At 49.7% G+C, this 20,017-nt stretch overlaps 1 protein-coding gene across 3 annotated transcripts in view; it reads left to right on the forward strand.

The window, feature by feature from the left end:
- The window catches only part of LHFPL6 (LHFPL tetraspan subfamily member 6), a 218,511-nt gene extending 199,630 nt beyond the window's left edge, over positions 1 to 18,881 (forward strand). For all 3 annotated transcript variants that reach the window (XM_077158032.1, XM_077158034.1, XM_077158033.1), the window contains exon 4: positions 17,850 to 18,881. In XM_077158032.1, the coding sequence (XP_077014147.1) occupies positions 17,850 to 17,968 (119 nt within the window). In that variant the 3' untranslated portion in view covers positions 17,969 to 18,881. The remainder of the gene's footprint in view (positions 1 to 17,849) is intronic.
- The last annotated feature ends 1,136 nt before the right edge of the window (positions 18,882 to 20,017 follow it).

Consider the following 20,017-nt stretch of genomic DNA (forward strand, 5'->3'; position numbering starts at 1 on the left):
AGATAAATACGAAGGTTATTGTTTAAATTCCTGATAGTTGAGGATTTGGATAAAATATCTAAATTACAAAGAAAAATGACCCCTCTCCCCCCACTTCCAAGCTGAGCCCTTCTGGTAATCCTACACAAGCCCTGGAAGGCTGTCTCCATTGTCCAGGGTGGCTGTAATGGAGCCCCCAGCCCCGTGGGCTTGAACTACAGGGATTCAGGTTCTCACGGCTTTGGAGTCCGGAAGTCCAGACCCACAGTGTCGGCAGGGCTGCACTTCCTGCAGCATCTTTGGTTTGAAATAACCAAAGCAAAAACACTTTGGGAAGGAAAGAACTTAGAGGAGTTCTTTTCGCTTACCAGGACATTTGGCTCCCTGGACTCCGTCCCTGCCTTGGCACGCCCGGCTCTGCCTTGGTCTTCCGCTACGTGTCCGTATGTCCTCTGCTCACAGGACCCCCACTGTCGTGGATTCACCGTGGCTCCCCGTGGCTGACAGCACCTTCAGCGAGCCTGTGGACAAGCGGGCCCCCGCCTGGGCCTGCGCGTCAGGCTGGAGGGTGCCTGGCTGGGCACAGTCCCTTTCCGCGGGTCTCAGCGGGGCTCTAGCTGAGAAAGGCCATAGATTCCTCTTAGGACACGCTCTTGTAGTTCGTCCTCGCTCAAGACAGCAACACTGAGGAAAGGCCAGCCTGATGCCCCAGGAGACTGGCCCCAGGAGAACATGCTGCCTCAGTAGAAAATTCGTAACCAGGACAAGCTCATCTGTCGGTGACTTCACTGTCATTTTCGTCTTCATTGTTTGTCCATTAGAAGGTGGAGAGCAGCCGCTTCCTCTTATCATATTTTCTTCTGTTGGGAGAGGGCCATTTGTAATATCATTAATCAAAACCCACGGAAAGGGTTTTTGGAATAAAATCAAAAGTTTGAACTACTAATCAAAGGGCTGATGTGGTTTCCAAACTGACTTTTTCACCTGATAGAATGTTGACAAAAACTGGAGAAGTTTAGAGAAAAATTCACTCAATGGACAGGAAGGGGAAATCTCATTTATCAGATCATTTCTGGAAAATGCATATCAGTGAATTATTCACATAACTGAATTTTTCCTCTTAAATTGGCAATTAGTGGGGAAAAATCATGGACTGGATTTTTTTTTTATTTTTATTGATAAATCTTAACATACAAACATTCCATACATGGTGTACAATCAGTGGCTCACAATATCTTCACATAGTTGTGTATTCATCACCATGATAATTTCTTAGAACATTTGCATCACTCCAGAAAAAGAAATTAAAAGAAAAAATTCATACATAAATGCATACTCTGCACCCCTCCCTCTCATTGACCAGTAGTATTTCAGTCTACTCAATTTATTTTAATCTTTGTCCCCCCCATTATTTGTTTGTTTTTTCATCCATATTTTTTACTCATCTGTCCATACCCTAGATAAAAGGAGCATTGGACACAAGGTTTTCACAATCACACAGTCACACTGTAAAAGTCATATCTTTATACAGTCGTGTTCAAGAATCTGGGCTACTGGAACACAGCTCAGCAGTTTCAGGTACTTCCCTCTAGGCGCTCCAATACACCATAAACTAAAAAAGGATATCTATGTAATGTGTAAGAATAACTTCCAGGATAACTTCTCAACTCTGTTTGAAATCTCTCATCCACTGACACTTTATTTTGTCTCTTTTCTCTCTTCCCCCTTTTGGTTAAGAAGACTTTCTCAATCCCTTGATGCCGGGTCTGAGCTTATCCCGGATTTCTGTCCCATGTTGCCAGGAAGGTTTACACCCCTGGGAGTTGTATCCCACATTGGGGTGGGTGGGCAGGAGGCAGTGAGTTGACTTGCTGCATCAGCTTAGAGAGGCCACATCTGAGCAACAAAAGAGGTTCTCTGGGGGTGATTCTTGGGCCTAATTTTAAGTAGGCTTGGCCTATCCTTTGCAGGGATACTTTTCATAGGGGTGAACCTTAAGATCTAGGGCTCAGCTTATTGATAAACATGGACTGGATTTGAAACACAATTCGGCGCGACAACTGCGTGACCCTGGGCTTGGAGCTTGAGTCTACTCTCTCTGAAAGGGCACATCCTTCTATGACTGCACCAAGGGCAAGCGGGATGTGCAAGGCTCTTTGCACATGCAAAGAGTGCAAATCCAGCACCAACAAATCTACTTTGACTTCCACTCTGACTTGAGGGTATTCTGTATTCCCCCCAACAATCTTAACCGCAGCATATAAAACTTGTATAATGCTGAAGCCTTTCTCATCTCTAGTGGCTGTCACGTGGTGCCATTCGCACATTCCTACAAGCAGTGGACATTTGCAGAGTGACTTGCCCTCTCGCTAAACAAGCAGGTCTGAAAGCAGTTTTGAGTCCCTTCTGTTTTTGCTGCTGTTTTGTGACAGGTTTTATGTGACATTGTCAGCGGTGGTTCGTCAGTGTTGTCCGTGACGGACTTCTCTCCTCACCCCTTCACTTCTCCTTTGTGCCCTTTAAAACCAAATCATCTCCAACATCTTAGAACCCTGAGTTAAAGCAATAGTCATTCAGCTCTTGGTTTCCGTGGACTTTGTACCTTTGAGGCACTGATTTATGTGTGGTCTGGCTGGTTTGGGTGGTGTTTTAACCTCCTGATCTGTGACCATGTTTGGATGCGAGGCTGACAGGCAAGTGAGCTGCTCTGGGTGATGGCTGGATGCTTTGCTGGCACTGGCAAGTGAGTTCAGTGACACTGCCACCCTTGCTCCAGGAACGGGCTAACTCGAGTTCCCCGGATTATCTGGGCACTGCTGTAGTTTCCCACCTGCTTAACAAGACACCATGAAATGGTTTGTCTTGAAAAATGACAACTTAGTATCTTACAGTTTTGAAGTCAAGAAAATATCCAAATTAACCTCATCAGGGCAATGCTTTCTTCCCAAAGACGGGCTGCTGGCAATCCTCAGCTCTTCTTCCATCTGCTGGCCTCTCCTCTCTTCGGGGTTTTGTTGACTTCAGCTTCTTGCTCCATGACTGTTTCTCTGTTTGAATTTCATTCCTCTTACAAAGGACTCCAGTAATACAATTAACACCCATTCTGAATGAGGTGGGTCACATCTTAACTGGAGTAGCCTCATCCAAAGGTCTTACTTACAATAGGTTCACACCCACAGGAATGGGGTAAGTTTAAGAACTTGTTTCTCTGGGATACTCAGAGGAGCCCATAGTCCACCAATGGGCTTCAGAAATTTGTGAACCCACTGAAATTATGTGCACATTTTTTTTTTTTTTTTTTTTTTTTTTTTTTAAAGGAAAGACAGAGAGAAGGAAGGAAGGATAGAAGGAAGGAAGGAAGGAAGAAAGGGAAACATCTTTAAACATTTTCTTGTTTTATTGTATTCTGTTTCTCCGTATTTGTTACATGGGCTGGGGCCGGGAATCGAACCGAGGTCCTCCGGCATAGCAGGCAAGCACTTTGCCCGCTGAGCCACCGCGGCCCACCCTGCACATTTTTATATGCTTAGTTATGCGTGTGTTTTTCTAGAAACAATATTCATAGCTTTTTATTATTCAGACGGGTTCCTAACATCTGAAAACTTAGAACCCCTGGCAAACAACATTTGGAAGTCTGTTGTTGGAAAACTTGGAGATGTGATCTCCAGACCTAAATCCCAACAATCCACCAGTATTCCCAGGAAGCTGGAAAGCCACTGATCTAGGTAGGCTGTGTCTGTGCGAGGGCTGGCTGCGGGGCAGCACCCCTCTTACCGTCAGCACTACTGCAAACGCGCTTCCCTGCACTCCCAGTACCTTCCTGCTGCGATGTGAGTGCTCAGCCTTCCCGGTGAATTGAATGTGGTTCCTCACAGAACATTAGCCGGTCTCATTTGTGCCTCACCTGGTTGACAGTTCTCCTAGGTCTCTCGCATCTTAACACATCTTGCAAACAGAGCACTGCCTGTGTTCTGGGTTACCTTTTCAAGGATGTTTTGATAGTGAACAGCATTGGCATATAGAGTGATCTATCCCTCTGGGACAGGGGACAGTTTTGTTTATTGTCCAGTAGCGTGAAAATAATGTCTCTGGGACAGAGGTCGGGCAGATGTGCTGAAGCATATTATAGGAGACTTGGGGCTATATCCTGGACGGCTAGTGGGCAAATGACACAGACCTGCGCATGACGCTCGTGCTGCGAGCTGTGCCGTTACTAGAAAGCCCTTTGTCTCTGGCCCAGGAGCACCGTGTCTCCTGCTGGCCTCCTGGAGCTCTGTCAGGCTGAGTTGCTGGTGTGCACAAAGGCTGAGTTCTCAGACCCACCAACCTTCTTGGCTCCACCACTACAATTTATCTTAGAACACTTCGGCCTGGACAGAGAGATGTGTGGGCATCTCAGTACCTTTGCATCCACTTCTCAGGAGCCACCAGGAGCTTGCCAATTAGCAAAGCAACTGTCCAAAATGGGTTTTTATTGGTAGAATTAGTGCCATATTAGTTAGCATGATGCACATTAAAATTTAAAGGTATTTGAGACATGTGGATTGCCTGGATTAGCTAGAGACTCTCCTTGTCCTTGCAGGAATAGGATTTAAGAATTTGAAGTCATTGTCTGGAGATATGAATGAGGCCGATCTGGACAGGACTGGGGAAGATCAGAATACTGAGTAAAGGGTGATATGACCCATATTTTCAAACTTCAAATTCTGGGTGAGACCAAAGGGAGAGATGTTTATTTGGTGCAAAATTTGTATTTTGCGTAGTTTATTACCCAACTTAACTCGTATGGTCAGTTTTTTTGAACCCCATGGAATCTTGAAAAGGGCATGAGATCTTGTTGGTTTACACACATTAGTTTGATGCCCGATACATCTCAGAGTAATTTGGGCAGAGAATAAAAAAGTATTTGCAAAGTCCCCCTGGGGGACTGAGGAAAAAGAAGGAAATGTTCGGTTTCCCTACCTGGGGAATTCCTGATATTCTCACAGGCAATAGGGATGATCAATTCGGTGGGCTGAGCCCTCACTCTTGGGGTTTGCCCCTAAGAAACTTATTCCTGCAAAGGATAGACTAAGACTACTTAAAATTAGGCCTAATAGTTACCCCCAGACAACCTGTTTTGTTGCTCAGATGTGGCCTCTCTCTCTAAGCCAACTCGGCAGGTGAACTCACTGCCCTCCCTCCTAAATGGGACATGACTCCCAGGGGTGTAAATCTGTCTGGCAAGGTGGGACAGAACTCCCAAGGATGAGCAGGGACCCAGTATCTTGGAATTGAGAAAGCCTTCTTGGCCAAAAGAGGGTAGAGAGAAATGAGACAAATAAAATGTCTCAGTGGCTGAGAGATTTCAGAGTCAAGAGGCTATCCTGGAGGTTCTTACACATTATAGAGCTATCCCTTTTTAGTTTATAGTGTATTAGTGCCTGGAGGGAAATAACTGAAACCGCTGAAGTGTGTTCCAGTAGCCTTGATTCTTAAAGAAGATTTTATAACTATATAGCTTTTACAGTGTGACTGTGTGATTGTGAAAAACTTGTGTCTGATGCTCCCTTTATCCAGAATATGGACAGATGAGTTTAAAAAAAAGGATAAAAATATAAATAAGTAATAAGAGGGAGAAAAAGGGTAAAAACTGGGTAGATTGAAATACTCTGGGTCAATGAGAGTGAGAGCTAAGTGGTATGGAAAGTATGAATTCTTTTTTCTTCTTTTTATTTAGTTTTCTGGAGTGAAGCAAGTGTTCTAAAAATGACCATGGTGAAGAATACACAACTATGTCATGACATTGTGAGCCACTGATTATATGATTTGGTTGAACTGGATGTGTGTAGGTACTTCTCAATAAAAAAAAATTTTTTTAAAAAGAATTCTAAGTCAGAGTGGCATTTGAAATATTTAGCAGCCAGTATGTCATTCTGAACTAAAACAAATGCTGGCACAGTGCTGGGGCAGGCTCCCTGCCTGCCGAGTCGGTTTCCAGCTCTCTGGGTTCTGGGACAGTAGGCTGTGATTCGCTCGGTTCTCGGGAGACGGAAGGAAGGACGTTTGGGCCACCCGTCCAGAGGGACATATTTTAATATTTACTGGCCAGCACTGGGCACACCCGCCATGCCCTGCAGCCCTTGGGAATGGCTTCGAGGCCTCATCTTCCCTAAAGGACTCCATTTTTAGGTCTTGGTTGATTGTAAAGGGGCGTGAACTTGCCTCAGCCCCTGGCTGCATTTGCCCCCAGTGGCCCTTTCAGGCAAGGACCCAGGCCAGTCCTCAGCACAGGGTGTAGAAGCCGTTTTGTGCTTTCTAATGAGTGCGTGTTTAATAGGGAGGCGTCTGTGTGTGGCAAGATGAGGCTGAAATGAGGCTGGGGTGAGCTAACCCTCACCATCCCTCATTTTCCAGCAGGGATTAATTTACCAGAAAGAATGTAAGAGTTGTGCTTGACCTGACCGGAGGTCTCTCCCCAGGAGCAACCTTCCTGGATGCCCCCTGGACTGAGGGCAGTTAACCAGGGGCACGGGGGGCCTGCTGGCTGCAGTTCCTTAGCTGGCCATACACAGCATATTTGGGGCCCACAGAAGTGAGCCGGGAACAAAGAGGGAGGGCAGACAAAATGCTCCAGGATGCAGCGCCGCACCTCTTCGCCTGGTGTGTTGGAAAATTGGCTGCAGCCAGCAGGTGGTCACTGCCAGAGCCACCCAGGAAGGCTGCGGTGGCCAGGGAAGGCTGTGGTGGCCAGGGGAAATTTCTGGTGACCAGGGGAAGGCTGCGGTGACCAGGGAAGGCTGCGGTGACCAGAGGAAGCCTGTGGTGACCAGGGGAAGGCTATGGTGACCAGCAGAAGGCTGTGGTGACCAGGGGAAGGCTGTGGTGACCAGGGAAGGCTGTGGTGACCAGGGGAAGGCTGTGGTGACCAGGGAAGGCTGTGGTGACCAGGGGAAGGTTGTGGTGACCAGCAGAAGGCTGTGTCCACCTCCTCGGTGGTATGTGCACGCTGCTTCTGTGAAACCCTGCTCAAGCTCCTTTCTCTCTCTGGGAGATGCTTTCTCACATGGAATGCGTAACCCATCCGTCCTGCTTGGCCGGGGTGTTTGGGGGGCCCCCGGTGTGTCCCCGCCCATCCCCGGCACAGGGGCCCATGGCTGCCCGCGCACACCGTTCGGGTGAGATTTGGGGGTGATGCTGGGATGCCGTCGTCACTGGCGTGGCTGGGACCTGTCGACCGCGGGCTGCTCACTGCGGCTGGCTATGCGGCCTGAGGCTTCATGGGAGCCGCCGGGGCACCGGGGTCCCCTCCTTTGGTGCCGGGCCTAGCGGAGCCACTTCACATAGCGCGACAGTGGCCAGTGGCCCTTCATGGGGTTGACCCTGGGGTGCGATTGCCGTGCACGTCTCTTGCTTGTTGAGCTGGCCGCCCCATCCCCTCTACTAGCTGCACTTGTACACTCGCGAGCCAAAAGGTTCTCTCTGTCACATGCATGCTCGCATCTCAGTTTGCATTTGTATCTGTTTAACTGTGACTTTGAAATGGGTTCAGATTAATAGAAAAGTTGCAGCAGTGATACAAGAACTTCTCGCTCGGCCTCTGAGGGGTTCTCTTAAGGCAAACATTTATCACAGTGGCCCGGCCCGACTCCTGTGTGATTCCTAAAAATAACATTCTCTTCCCTCACAGTGCAACGGCCAAGTCTAGGAATTTAACATCGACACAATCCTATTCTCTAATCCACAGACCTGAAATTGATTTATTATTAAATACGGAAATACGCATGAAAGAAATGGAATTCAATTTTTCTAGTTCTGGGTATTCCTTTCTACCTTACGGTTTTCCACTTGAAGAAAATAACAAAGATAACAATATATAAAATCTCCAAAGGCTCAAAATAAAACACATGCTTTCCAAACTTGCCCTCTGATGTTAGACCTTGTGGACTGTCATGGTCAGGTCCACGTGTCAACTTGGCCAAGTGATGGTACCTGTTTGTCTGATTGGGCAAGCGCTGGCCTGTCTGTTGCCATGAGGACATTTCATAGGATTAGGTCATGATCATGTCAGCTGCATCCACAGCTGATTCCATTTGTAATCAGCCAAGGGGAATGTCTTCTCCAATTAGTGATGCTAAATTAATCATGGGAAGCCTTTTAAGGAGGATTCAGAGGAGACAGGCTCTTCCTGTTTCGGCTGGTGAGCCTCTCCTGTGGCATCCAGACCCTCCGTTGGAGTCGTCGGCTTCACAGCCTGCCCTGCGGATTTTGGACTCTGCATTCCCGCAGTCACGTGAGACACGTTTATAAATTTTATATTTGCGAGTGTTCTCTGTTGATTCTGTTTCTCTAGAGAACCCTAACTAATACATGGACATTTCAAGAAATAAGGTGAAGTAGCAATCCTGATCTACCACTACTGATAAAAACAGTTAGCAATGGCCTTGCCCCTGGGGCCCTCCTGACTGAGCTGCTGGGCCGGTGAGATGTCAGGTCACCTCCTGGAAAGTCCCTGGGTCCTGATGGTGTTTCCTTGTGGGGCAGTAAGTGGTTCTTGGGCAAAACTCATCTTTTTTTTCCTCGGCCCCTCACCCCAGGAGTGGAGCTAAAATATTTGTTGGGGCGAGGGGGGGGGGGGCGAGAGAAATGTAAAATATAAGCTAAAATTAAGGCTTGTAGCAAAATTTATGTGGGAGTTCAGAAGGGAAACTTATACCAGTGACTATAATACAATGAATTCGTCATTCAAAAAGGCTGGGTTTCCCCTTAAAATCCATGCACTTGCTTTGAGTCTAGCCAGGTCCCTGGACAATCCTGGGTTGTTTTTGGGTTGTCCCTGGGCTGTCCCTGGGCTGACCCTGGGCTGTCCCTCGGCTGTCCCTCGGCTGTCATTCGGCTGTCTCTGGGCTGACCCTGGGCTGTCCCTCGGCTGTCCCTTGGCTGTCTCTCGGCTGTCATTCGGCTGTCTCTGGGCTGACCCTCTGCTGTTCCTGGGCTGTCCCTCGGCTGTTCCTCTGCTTGGGCTCTCCCTCGGCTGTCCCTGGGCTGTCACTCAGCTGTCCTGGGGTGTCCTTGGGTTGTCCTGCATCGCATCATCTCTCTGCCCCTTGCTGTCCCCTGGGCCTGGCAGGCACAGCTGGCCTGTCTTTCCCCATCTCTCACCCCACCTCACCTGCTGGGAGGCTCTGCAGACAGGACAGAGCATAAGGGACCCGAGAGCAGGTCCCTCCAGCAGCAGGGGCAGGAACCCAAGGGGCCACTCCTACAGAGCCCCTCCCTTGGTGGCCTCTTTGCTGCTGCCTCCCCCCACTGTACAGACACAGGAGGCATCTTCAGCTCCTGTTCCATCACTCTGAGTTAAAGCTTTCATTTGCTTTAGGCCAGAGGTTCCATTCCTGTTCCCTTTTCACGGGTGACACCTTGGTCAGCCCCTTCACAGAAGAGCAGATGGAGCGGTCCTGAGGACAGGTGTTTGTTCTCATCGCGATGCAGACAGGATGGTGACCAGGAAAGGAACAGAGGAGTCTACTCAATGGGAGAAAGTCCCAAGATCCTTTTTCAGGGTATTGGCATTCAAAGGTGTTTCTGTTTCCTCCCTTCCTTCCACCTTCTTGCTTTTATGAATTAAAGAACCACGGTGAAATCTAGTACACCTTCCCCTTCTCTACTTTACATACAGAAGGTGTGTGGTCAGGAAGCCCTGGCCTGCCTGTGGCTGTGAGGACATTTCGTGGACTGGAATTATCAGTGAGTTGATGGCATCTAAGCCTTACGTTTGTATCCTGACGCTGTGGGAGAGTGAAGCACCCAGATGATTCCTGTACCTCGTGTGTCCTTCCTGATTCCGGCGGTTTGAGTGCTCATAGGGAAGGAGCCGTGAGCTGGCGCCTGGGCTCGAGTCTGAGTCATGGGACAGGAAGGGCTGCCAGGCACGTGTTGTACCATCCAGAGGGCTGCACGGGAGGCTGCGGGGCTCTGGGCCAGGTCCATGGCCACGCAGTGGTGACCTGAAGCTGGAGGGACTCACTGAGGTGCTGGCCCTGTACTTCAGAACGTCACCTTATTTGGAAATAGGGACTTTGCAGATGGAATGAGTTAAATCCAGATAAGGTCTGGCGGGTGTCCTGGTGGAAGAGGGAAATTTGGACCCAGAGATGGGCCTGGAGAAGAAGGTGCAGACGCAGGAGCTGAGGGTGCAGTGACACATCTGAAAACCATGGAGCACCAAGGCCTGCCAGCACCTACCAGGTGATGCAGGGGCCACCAGGAGCTGGGGAGGCCAGCAGGAGCTACAGGGGCCACCAGACGCTGGAGGGGCCAGCAGGAGCTGGAGAGGCCAGCAGGAGCTAGGGAGGCCAGCAGGAGCTACAGGGGCCACCAGATGCTGGAGAGGCCAGCAGGAGCTACAGGGGCCACCAGACGCTGGAGAGGCCAGCAGGAGCTACAGAGGCCACCAGACACTGGAGGGGCCACCAGGAGCTAGGGAGGCCAGCAGGAGCTACAGGGGCCACCAGATGCTGGAGTGGCCAGCAGGAGCTACAGAGGCCACCAGACACTGGAGGGGCCACCAGGAGCTGGGGAGGCCAGCAGGAGTTACAGGGGCCACCAGATGCTGGAGGGGCCGGAAAGACTTTCCCTATGTACCGACAGGGAACGTGGCCCAGCTGCCACTGTGAGTTCAGACATCCGGCCTCCAGAACCCCAAGACGATGAGCATCAGTTGTCAGAAGCCCTGAGTTCGCAGTCGTTTCCTGCAGCAGCCCTTGGAAACTAGGATCCATGGTGTGGTCAGAGCAGATGAGGGGCTGAAAGTGGACTACCATGAAACCAGACCCAGAGACCCCGTCAGCGCAGGCACGAGAATCTGCTTCGGCAGAAGTGCCCGGTTTCGGGGCAGGCTGCTTTTGTCAAGTCTCACATTAGTTGCAGATGTCTCCTGTGGGTTCCGCTTCCTTAGAGAACCCCGACCTCTACAGGGGCCGGGTTTGGTTGCATTGGCTCAGAAATCAGAGGTGCTCCGTCCGCTAGATGCTGCCAGCTGCCTCCAGCAAAGTGGAGCAGGGTGCGGAGGCTTCAAGGAGGGGTCAGGCGAAACATTTCCTTTCTTCCTGGCGGATGAGCTCTGGTACAGCCCAATTTTATCTCACAGCGGAGAAAATGCAGTTGACAGAGCATCTCCTAATACATCATCTGAGCCCCAGAGAAAGTTCTAGAATCAGGGTGACCTGCGCTCAAGGCCAAGCTTCATTTGAGGTAATGGGCAAGTAACTTCTCTTTCATTGCCTCAATTTCTTCATCTACAAAATGGCAATACTGTTAGGAAATAATGGTGGGAAAGCATAAACCCAATACTTCTCTAATTTCTGAATGACACTTTTTGTTGTTCGGCGCCTGACTGACAGCTGTTACAGAGTTGTTAATTTGGGGTTTCTGTTCTCAGCTCAGGGGTAGCCAGCTGTCCATTCCTGTTGTGGACAGACGCTGATGGTCTCCTGGCCAGGTGTGGCCCGGGTCCCTGGACTACCTCTGAGAAGCAGGGGCCACAGGGAGACACATCGCAAATTGGACAAATTAAAGGAAAGGCAAACATTAAGCTGCAGGGTGCTCAAAAGCTGAAAAAAAAATGCGAAATTCCATCGCTATTGTAGCAGGGCTCTTTGGCCCTCTGCTCCTGCCTCTGTTACTGCCAAATGCTGCATTAAAGATGAAGTTGAGCCCCCCCTAAACACGCCAGGCCCCCCTCCCCCAACCCTGCCAATCCCTTTCTCCTGAACTGCGCCTCAGTGTCTCTCCCTCGGTGTGGTGGTGGCTGCGGCATGCCCCTGCACGCTGCCCTCTGTGCTGCTGACCTCTATTTCAGCTGTCAGAAGGTGTCCCCACTGCTGGAGCCTGGAACCCTGCTTGATGGAGCATGACAGAGAGAGAGGAAAAGCTCAGACAAATTTGCTTCTCATTTCCTGAAAGGATCACAGACAAAACCTGCCCTCTGGTAAAACGCTCTCCACTTGCTCATCATAAGCATATTAACTGCAGCAGGGGAAGGAAGGGGCCACAGAATGATTGCCTCGTATTTTCTGGCTCTTTATGACTCCTGGAATGCCATGCTATTTCATTTAAAACATAAAAACTCAAGCATCACTCTTTCCTGAAAGCCTAAAGACTCAGAAAGCCTTTTCTCTTATTACTGTAAAACACATGCTGATATCTTACTATTGAGCATGTAGATTTTAGCAATAGAATCATGCTCACAGCCAGCCATCTGCTTCTCCTTTACTTCTGGAGAAATTCAAGATACAGAGTCAAGTCTGCAATGGGGCAATCAAAATTCTCATAGAATTCTAGTTTTGTTATTACATTTATAGTTTCATGAAGAAAATCTTTCTTACATCGGGTTTATTTCATTCAACTGGATTTCTACAAAGCATATATGGATATTCTACAAGGGGTGACTACAAAATGACATGAGCAGTACTGGAGAACATCCGGTTACAAGGTCAACTTTTGGTCCGTGTCTGCCACGGTACCTGCTGGGTCTCCAGCTCCAGGAGCATCACGGAGCATGCAACAGGGGCTCAAAAAGGATTTTTTGACAAGTGTGGCATACCCATATTTCTCTCTAACAATACAAATAGAAATTCTGAAGAGGAAGTTTTCCAACTTCAAGCTCCCAAACTCTGGAGAAGGTCACGCCGGGTCCCACATCTTGCATCCGCCTCCCCCTTGAGCAGTGCTTTAGTGAGACAGGCGCAAATCTCTGCGTTTCTCCACCCAGTTTCCCACCCCTTAGCCAAGTCTCCTCGCCTCCCACATTCGTGCCTGGCTGGCCCCTTGCCAGACCTCAGCTTAAATTTCAGCGACTTCAGTCCCTGGATTTTTTTCTTCAAAACACATAAAACAGCGGTTATGTAATTATGTGAGCAATTATTGTTTAATTCTTAGATCCCTGACCAGTCAACAAGCTCCTCGACAGCAGGGATTGTGTCTGTCTTATTCCCGATCAGACTTCCGGTACCCAGGAATTCCCAGCAGGAACAGCACTCAGTGAACATCTGTTGAATGAATGAAGGGAGTGAATGAGTGAGGACAGAATCAAGAATCAGGGATTGGGCGATTTACTCTTTCTTCATATTTGCTTAGTTCCTATTGATACATCTTGATCTTACTTTACTGACCTTGACTGCTTCTTGATTCTCAAAAGACATATGTGTCTGTGTACTTTCATATATTTTATTGAGACTAGTTAAAAAAAAAATGGCTGTATTTCTATATAATCCAAAATGTCAGAGCCAATTCACATTAAATCATCTTTGATTTAAAAAGTCATTTATTTTAGGAACTGCTTAGTGAATGAGAGTCTTTGTATCTGAAATAGAAAAATATGTTAAATTACAGTGAACATTGATTGCTCATTTTGGACCCCAGCCAGTTGTTGAATTTTAACCAAAATGTGGGCATCACACACTTAAGCTTGCTTATTTGTGTACTCAGTGGCCATGTTTTGTGACATCCTCAAATGTTTTCTCTTTTTATGGTACACTTTTTAAGTACCTGAATTTAGTTCCCATCCTGCGTCTGTGTTTTATGACACAAACAGGGAAGGCTCCAGAAACATAACAATGGTGAAAAAGTGCGTGTGCACACCTAAGGGGCCTGCTGTGGGACACCCACCTGATGTAACCCAGGAAGAAGGTGAGGCGGCCGCTTACCTGGTGAGACTCTGCCCTGGCTGGCCTGGGAGGTTCAGCCTTAGACTTCTCAGGCTCAGATGATGAAGCAAAGCCAGGGAGGCTTTGTGCATTGTCCCTGCCTTACCCCTGCCCCCCAGAGCAGATCCCGACATGAGGCTTTGTGGTGAAAGGATGAAGGAAATGTGGCTGTGCAGAAGCCAGGGAGGCTGGGGTGCAGGATCAGTGGGTCCCAGCGGGAGCTCTGCGAGCTAATCAGGCTGGAGAGCTGGCCCCAGGGAGAGGCAGAGGCTGTCCATCATGCAGCAGTCCCAGGCCCTGCTGGGGGCTACCTGCCCGCAGGTGCCTCTCCCTCTGGAGAGCCTGAAAACCACGGGGAGCAAAGGGCAAACAGAAGCTGGAGGACAGGTGTCCCTGGAAGCTGGCAGCCCAGCTCCACTTCCTCCACACCTCCCTGCCAGCTGAGAGCTTCTGGAGCTTAAGCGTTTGTGATTTTATTGACGCCCCTGTTGGAAAGCATTGTGCCCTCTCTCCGTGGCCTCTGGTCATCGGCTCTTCCGTGGCTTCCTTTTTCATCCTGACTTAATCTGCGTCGTTGCTGCCATGTAAACTGTTCTGAGATAATTTGCTGGCCAGCTCCTTTCCTGGAGCCAGTGTCCAGTACTTCATGAAGAACTGTGCACTCTCCTTTCAGTCCAGCAGGGCCCTGTCAGTGAGGAAGTAATTGTCCGTGTTCTGGGTTGAGCCGAGCAGATGGACCACAGATCTTACTGACCTTTTGAAAGATGCAGTAGTTGGGTTCAGATGTCAGCTTGGCTGGGTGATGGTGCCCGGTTACTCTTTTGCTGTGGACTTAAATCATCAGCATGTGAGATTCAACTATGGCTGATTACATCTGCGGTTGGCTAAGAGGACTTCCACAGTGAGTGGTGTTTAATCTGATCAGCTGGAGGCTTAAAAGAGAGAGAGGTCAGAATAGCGCTCAGCACACCTCATCTCAGACCTAGACTAGGCGTTTGGAGATGGAGAGAGGAACCGCCCTGGGGGAAGGCAGTTTAGATCCAGAAGCCAGGAGAGAAGGCCAGCATATGTCTCTTAAGTGCCTTCCCATGTGACGCAGGAACCCAGGTGAATGCCAGCTGCCTTTCCTCCGAGGAACTGTAAATTTGTAACTTAATAAATCCCCTTTATAAAGGCCAGTCCATTTCTGGTGTATTGCATTCCAGGAGCTTTAGCAGACTAAAATGAAAGGTTATCTAGACCACTTGCACTCTCTTGGCTACCTGTTAATTCTCCCTTCTAGGCTTATTTGATCTAGTCAGAGAATACTTCAACATGGAGATTATTGCTAAGACTCCCATCAGTATCAGCTTAAGCTTGTCAGCCAAGTCTAGTCCATGGAGGGGACTCCGTTACCGTTGAAACAGGTGTAGTGTGCCAGCCACCTGGGGGAGGGCACGGTGCAGAGAGATTTCCCAGAGGAAGAGAAGAGATCTGTCAGGGCCCAGTGTCCTCTTAACACCACACACTCTGTACGAGGCAGTCAGCGAAGGCTTTCGGTTTGGAAACTTCTCTTCGATGCAGTCCCAGGTTTACTCCTGCTGTCCGACTTGCCTTCATTCACCAATTCTTTACCGACTCCCCACTCCAGGCCGGGCACTCTGGGAGATGTACAGGAGGGAACAAAATGCACAGATGTCTCCCCTACTGAGGCTTCCGTTCCACTGGGGAGAGGAGCTCAGCCCACCCATGCCCACCTCCACACAGGACATTAAGGAGCCCTGGCAGGGGCTGCAGCTGAGCAGGGCAGGGGCCCCCTACAGGTGCCTCTGAGAGCATCAGTCCTGCAGCTCCGGGGCAGCCCGTCCTGTGGGCAGCTCCCCAGCCAGGGACAGGTCTGGTATGTTCCTGAAACTGCAAAAGGCAACCAGTGTGGCCAGGGAGAAGGCAGGGACCGTGGGCTGGGGTCAGGCAGGCGGACACTCATTGGTCACCGAAGCCTTGTAGACCATAGGAAGGAAATTGGATTTTTGAGATTTCATTAGAGGATAAGTAAGGGAGTGGCCTGATTGGTTTTAATTGTAAATAATTTGCTGCCTGCTTTGCTGCTGGTAATACTTAAGTAGACTTGGGGAGGCAGGGAAGCGGGGGCAGTCGCATAACTGCAGAGGTGTCATGGGCGTTGGAGAAGTCAGGGTACCCAGCACAGCTTTGGGGGAGGCAGTGGGCCTGCCACTCATTAATGCAGGTCATTGGGCAAGTTAGCAAACTTGGCCCCCATTTTCCTACCTGGGAATTATCTGTATTAGTACTCAGTCCATGTAAAGCTCTTATTCTGGGCAAATGGTAATCAACACGTGTTTGCTTTTATTTATTATTGTTCTTATTGGACATGAGAAGGAGAAACCGAGAGGGACGCCTCGGTTGAGGCCGGAGCAGTGCAGCTTATTCGTGGATGTCAGTAAGCTCTGGAGGACTTCCGAGATGGGAAGCCCCACGTGGACTCGTGGAGGTCCCAGCCCGGGCAGGGCTTGGCTGTGCCTCGCTGTCTCATATGGGAAGGGGCCTGCTTGCTCTCCAGCACCTTCCAAGGAGGACGGGAGGCGGAGCTGGGCGCTGCACCTTCAAGTCCCTGGAGCTTTTCAGTAGGGGAGTTCTTAATTCTTCATCGCTGAGCAAGGTGACATGACATGCAAAAGGAACATGGTTTCCACTCTACAGTTTATATGTTCGCATCTAATGGAAGGTGGAGATGAGAACTAAAGGATGGGGATGAAAATGCTGCCAGTGAGCGTTTTGTGATAAGACGTAAAACAGGCTAGAAGGGGATTAGGAACCAGAGAGCAAATGACTTGTTTGAGGATTGCTGTTGGGGCCTGGGAACAGAGAATGAGAGCGACAGCAAGAGAGAAAGGAGGAGGGAGCTGCTACAGGGCCACGGGGCAGGGGGCAGGTCCAGGGCGCCAGGGAAACTTTCAGCAAATGGCCCCTTTATGGCCAAATAAAGACCCAGGAAGGGCAGGTCTCTCCTCACACAGCACAGAGTCCAGGGGCAGGGGAAGGAGCCCTCCGGGACAGATCAGGGAGTGGCAGCTCCGCAGCCCCACTTTGCATAGGAGAAGAGGCCATGCGTATTCATGTTTGAGTTTGGTTTTTATCCATGGAGGATGCCTGCTGGGATAAGCATCTGGGCTGCTTGGTCCCTGATTCTGGTTTAAATCTGGCCAGGCCTTTTCATTAGACCTCAGTTTCCTCCAGGCTGTGGAACGGCCCGCAGTGGAAAATGGGGGAGGATGGCCACGTGTGCAGTGTTCATAACTTCCCCAGAGAAAGGTGGGTGTAGCTGAGGGCAGGTGGGGACGGTGGGGGCAGGGGGATGGGTGGAACAGATAAGGTCCATTTCACAGGTGCCTTATCTCTGAACTTATCTGTGATTTCCTAATGGTTAAATAGAGAAACCCCTCTACAGACCCAGACAGCGTATTTTGGGTCAATGACTTACTTTCTATTCTTTGGACCTGAAACCCAGGTCTGAGTCCTGGCTTAGCTCATTGCTAATTGTGAGTGTGACCCTGGACAGATGGCCACTTCCCTGCACCCCAGCTTCCTTGCCATCAGCATGTGCTAGTGGCCCACCTCCCAGGGTGGTTAGAGGCCAGACGAGGTGATTACGGGAGAGATGCCCACCGCTATGTCCTGGCACGATGGAGTTATAGCAGCATGAGGCCAGCACTCAGCAGTCAGGCCATGTCTTTTTGTAGGATACTTTCGCTTACAGGTGAGTGCTGTCAACAGGAGAGCTGGCGAGGTTTCCCGACGACAGAGTGCAAGGCGGCCCGCGATTCCACCAGACAGCAGTACTCGGTCCATTCCCTTTCCTGTAGGTTGCAGCTGAGAGTGGGCCCTTTGCAGAGGGATGTGTCTCCATTTTGTGTTTTTCCCTAACGATCCTTACCGTGCCTGCGAGATTTGAGGTTTCCGTTGGAATTCGCCCTGTCACCTCTCCCCCACTGCACGCCACTGAAGCCCCCTGCACGCCCCACCCCCCCCAGCAGCGCCCTCCTGACAGAACACATGGTGCTTCTCTTGCCTTCCAGGCTCCGTCCCTGGGGGTCGGGGGTCCCCTGAGTCAGCGCCCTGGTTCTTGAAGTGCCTTTTTGGGGCCCTGGGCGTCCATCCTGACGCCTGTTTCCTCTCCCCCTGCAGGCACCTGTGAACTTGGCTGGGCCTTCGTGTGCACGGGTGCGGGGGCAGCGGCGGCCACGCTCCTGTGCCCCGGGCTGGCCTGCTGCTCCGGCCGCAGGCAGAAGCAGAACCCCTACTGACCGGTGCCCCCGCCCGGCCCGAGGCCTGCGAAGGAAACGCCGTGCAATCAGGACACGTCTCGGGCACCAAGACCGTGGGGTGGAGAAGAGCATGGAATGGTGGAGGAAAATGGACCAAAGGCTAAAATTTTGTAGGCGTCGAGTGTTTCTCTTCCACGGAGTATTGTTCACCTGTGACACACGCACACACATGCGCACACACGTCTACACACGCAAGCAACAGTTTTCCCTAAAGGCGAGAACTCAGAGCAGCAAAAGGGCTGGTAGAAGCAGGGTTTCATGGGGGTGTGGGGGAACCCTAGATGGTTCCTGCAGACCGTGGGCGCCCAAGAGCACACGCACACATGAGAAACATGCTGGCACACGTGCACACATGCAGACACACACATCAAAGCTTCCACATGCAGACAACGTGCATCACAGACCAGACCTGAGGTTTACGGTGCATTACTCCCCCATTTTCCTTTTATTATGCATTTAAAGTACAGCATTATCACTTTATACGGTATACGTTAAACCTAATAGATAGACCCGTAAGGCACCCTATCAGTATTTTGTGTATCCTGCATAAACTCTTTACGGCCTCAACATGTTTTCAGTGCTATGCAGGCCTCCAGAAGTAAACCTCTGCATCTCAATATTATTCAAAAAATATGCAATATTTCTCTGTCGGAGGAACTTCTGCTGCAATATTCTTGTGAAGGACAACTTTCCGTCCATGGTAGGTGAGAATTCAAAAATTCAGCTGAAGGTATGAGAGTAGTGAGAGTCGTTAAATCTAGTTTTCTTTTGTCCATTATTGTACTGTGCTGTATCACATGTATTTCATTATTCATTTCCTTAAAAAAATATAAAAGTGCCACTTGGTTTGTATTTGAAAAGCTCTGTGAATAAATTCTCTCTTTGATCAATAGCTAAATGAGTCACCACATGGTAATTCAGTTGTTGGGTTTGCTTCTTGTTTTAATTTTTAATATTTCTGTAAACTGATTTTAGAGCTGTTTTAGGTATACACAGAAATTGCACAGAAAGGACAAAGGATGCCCATGCCCATATATCTGCCCCCCCCCCATCAGTTTTTCTTAGCACTAACATCATGCATTAGTACGGTACATTTGTTATAATTGATGAACCAATATTGATACATTATTGGTGTTTGCTTTTCTAATTTCCTAAATACAGCCTTTCAACTACATCAGTCTGGTACATTTTCCTTTTCTCTTTTAAGGCCTTCCATCAGTCCCTCCCAGGTTTGTTCTAAGCAAACAGGATATTCAAGGCAAGACATACTTTCTGCTCCCAAGAATCCACCATCTTTCAGCTTAAATCCCTTAGAGCCAGAATTCCCGTTTCCTGTTCATAACAGTTCAGTTGAGACACCATTCGTATGAGGGATGAATTCCAGCTCCGTGTCAGGTTGGGTTAGACTAGGGGATGCTCAGATGTGCAGGGCAGTGAGAGCAGCCATGCCTGGGAGGTGGCCAAGTGGCAGGCTCCCCGTGAGCTGGGCTGTCGTGGGTGGCCAATGGCCGGGCTGGGCAGCTCCACCATTCTTTCAGGATTCTTGGCCCTCTGAGAAAGGGTGTCCATCCTCCTGCCCCTGTATAAAGGTTCACTAAAGAGAAAGGTTGAGGCAATTTCTTGACCAGTATTAGACCAGCTCTTTCAAGAAGCAAGAGTTAGGGAGCCAAGATGGCGGCTTAGCAAGGGGTGGGTTTAGTTCATCCTCCAGAACAGCTACTAAATAACCAGGAACAGTACAGAACAGCTCCTGGGGCCACGTCAGTGACCAGACACAGCGTACCCCAGCCTGGACCAGCTGGACCAGCTGCGAGCCACCCCAGAACCATAAGTTCCCCAAGCTGTGGTGGCCGGTGCCCCTCCCCCACAGGCTGCTTCCCAGAGGGGAAAGGAAAGAGACTTTACCAGCAGGGGCTGAGCACAACTAAAGGTTCAAGTGTGGAATTAAATCACAAATTCTGACTACTAAAATAGGCCCCCAGCTCAGGTGAACCTGGTCAAACTGGAGTTCTCCGAGCTGACAGAAAA

This window comes from Tamandua tetradactyla, chromosome 4 (assembly GCF_023851605.1).
Source record: "Tamandua tetradactyla isolate mTamTet1 chromosome 4, mTamTet1.pri, whole genome shotgun sequence".
Lineage (NCBI taxonomy): Eukaryota > Metazoa > Chordata > Mammalia > Pilosa > Myrmecophagidae > Tamandua > Tamandua tetradactyla.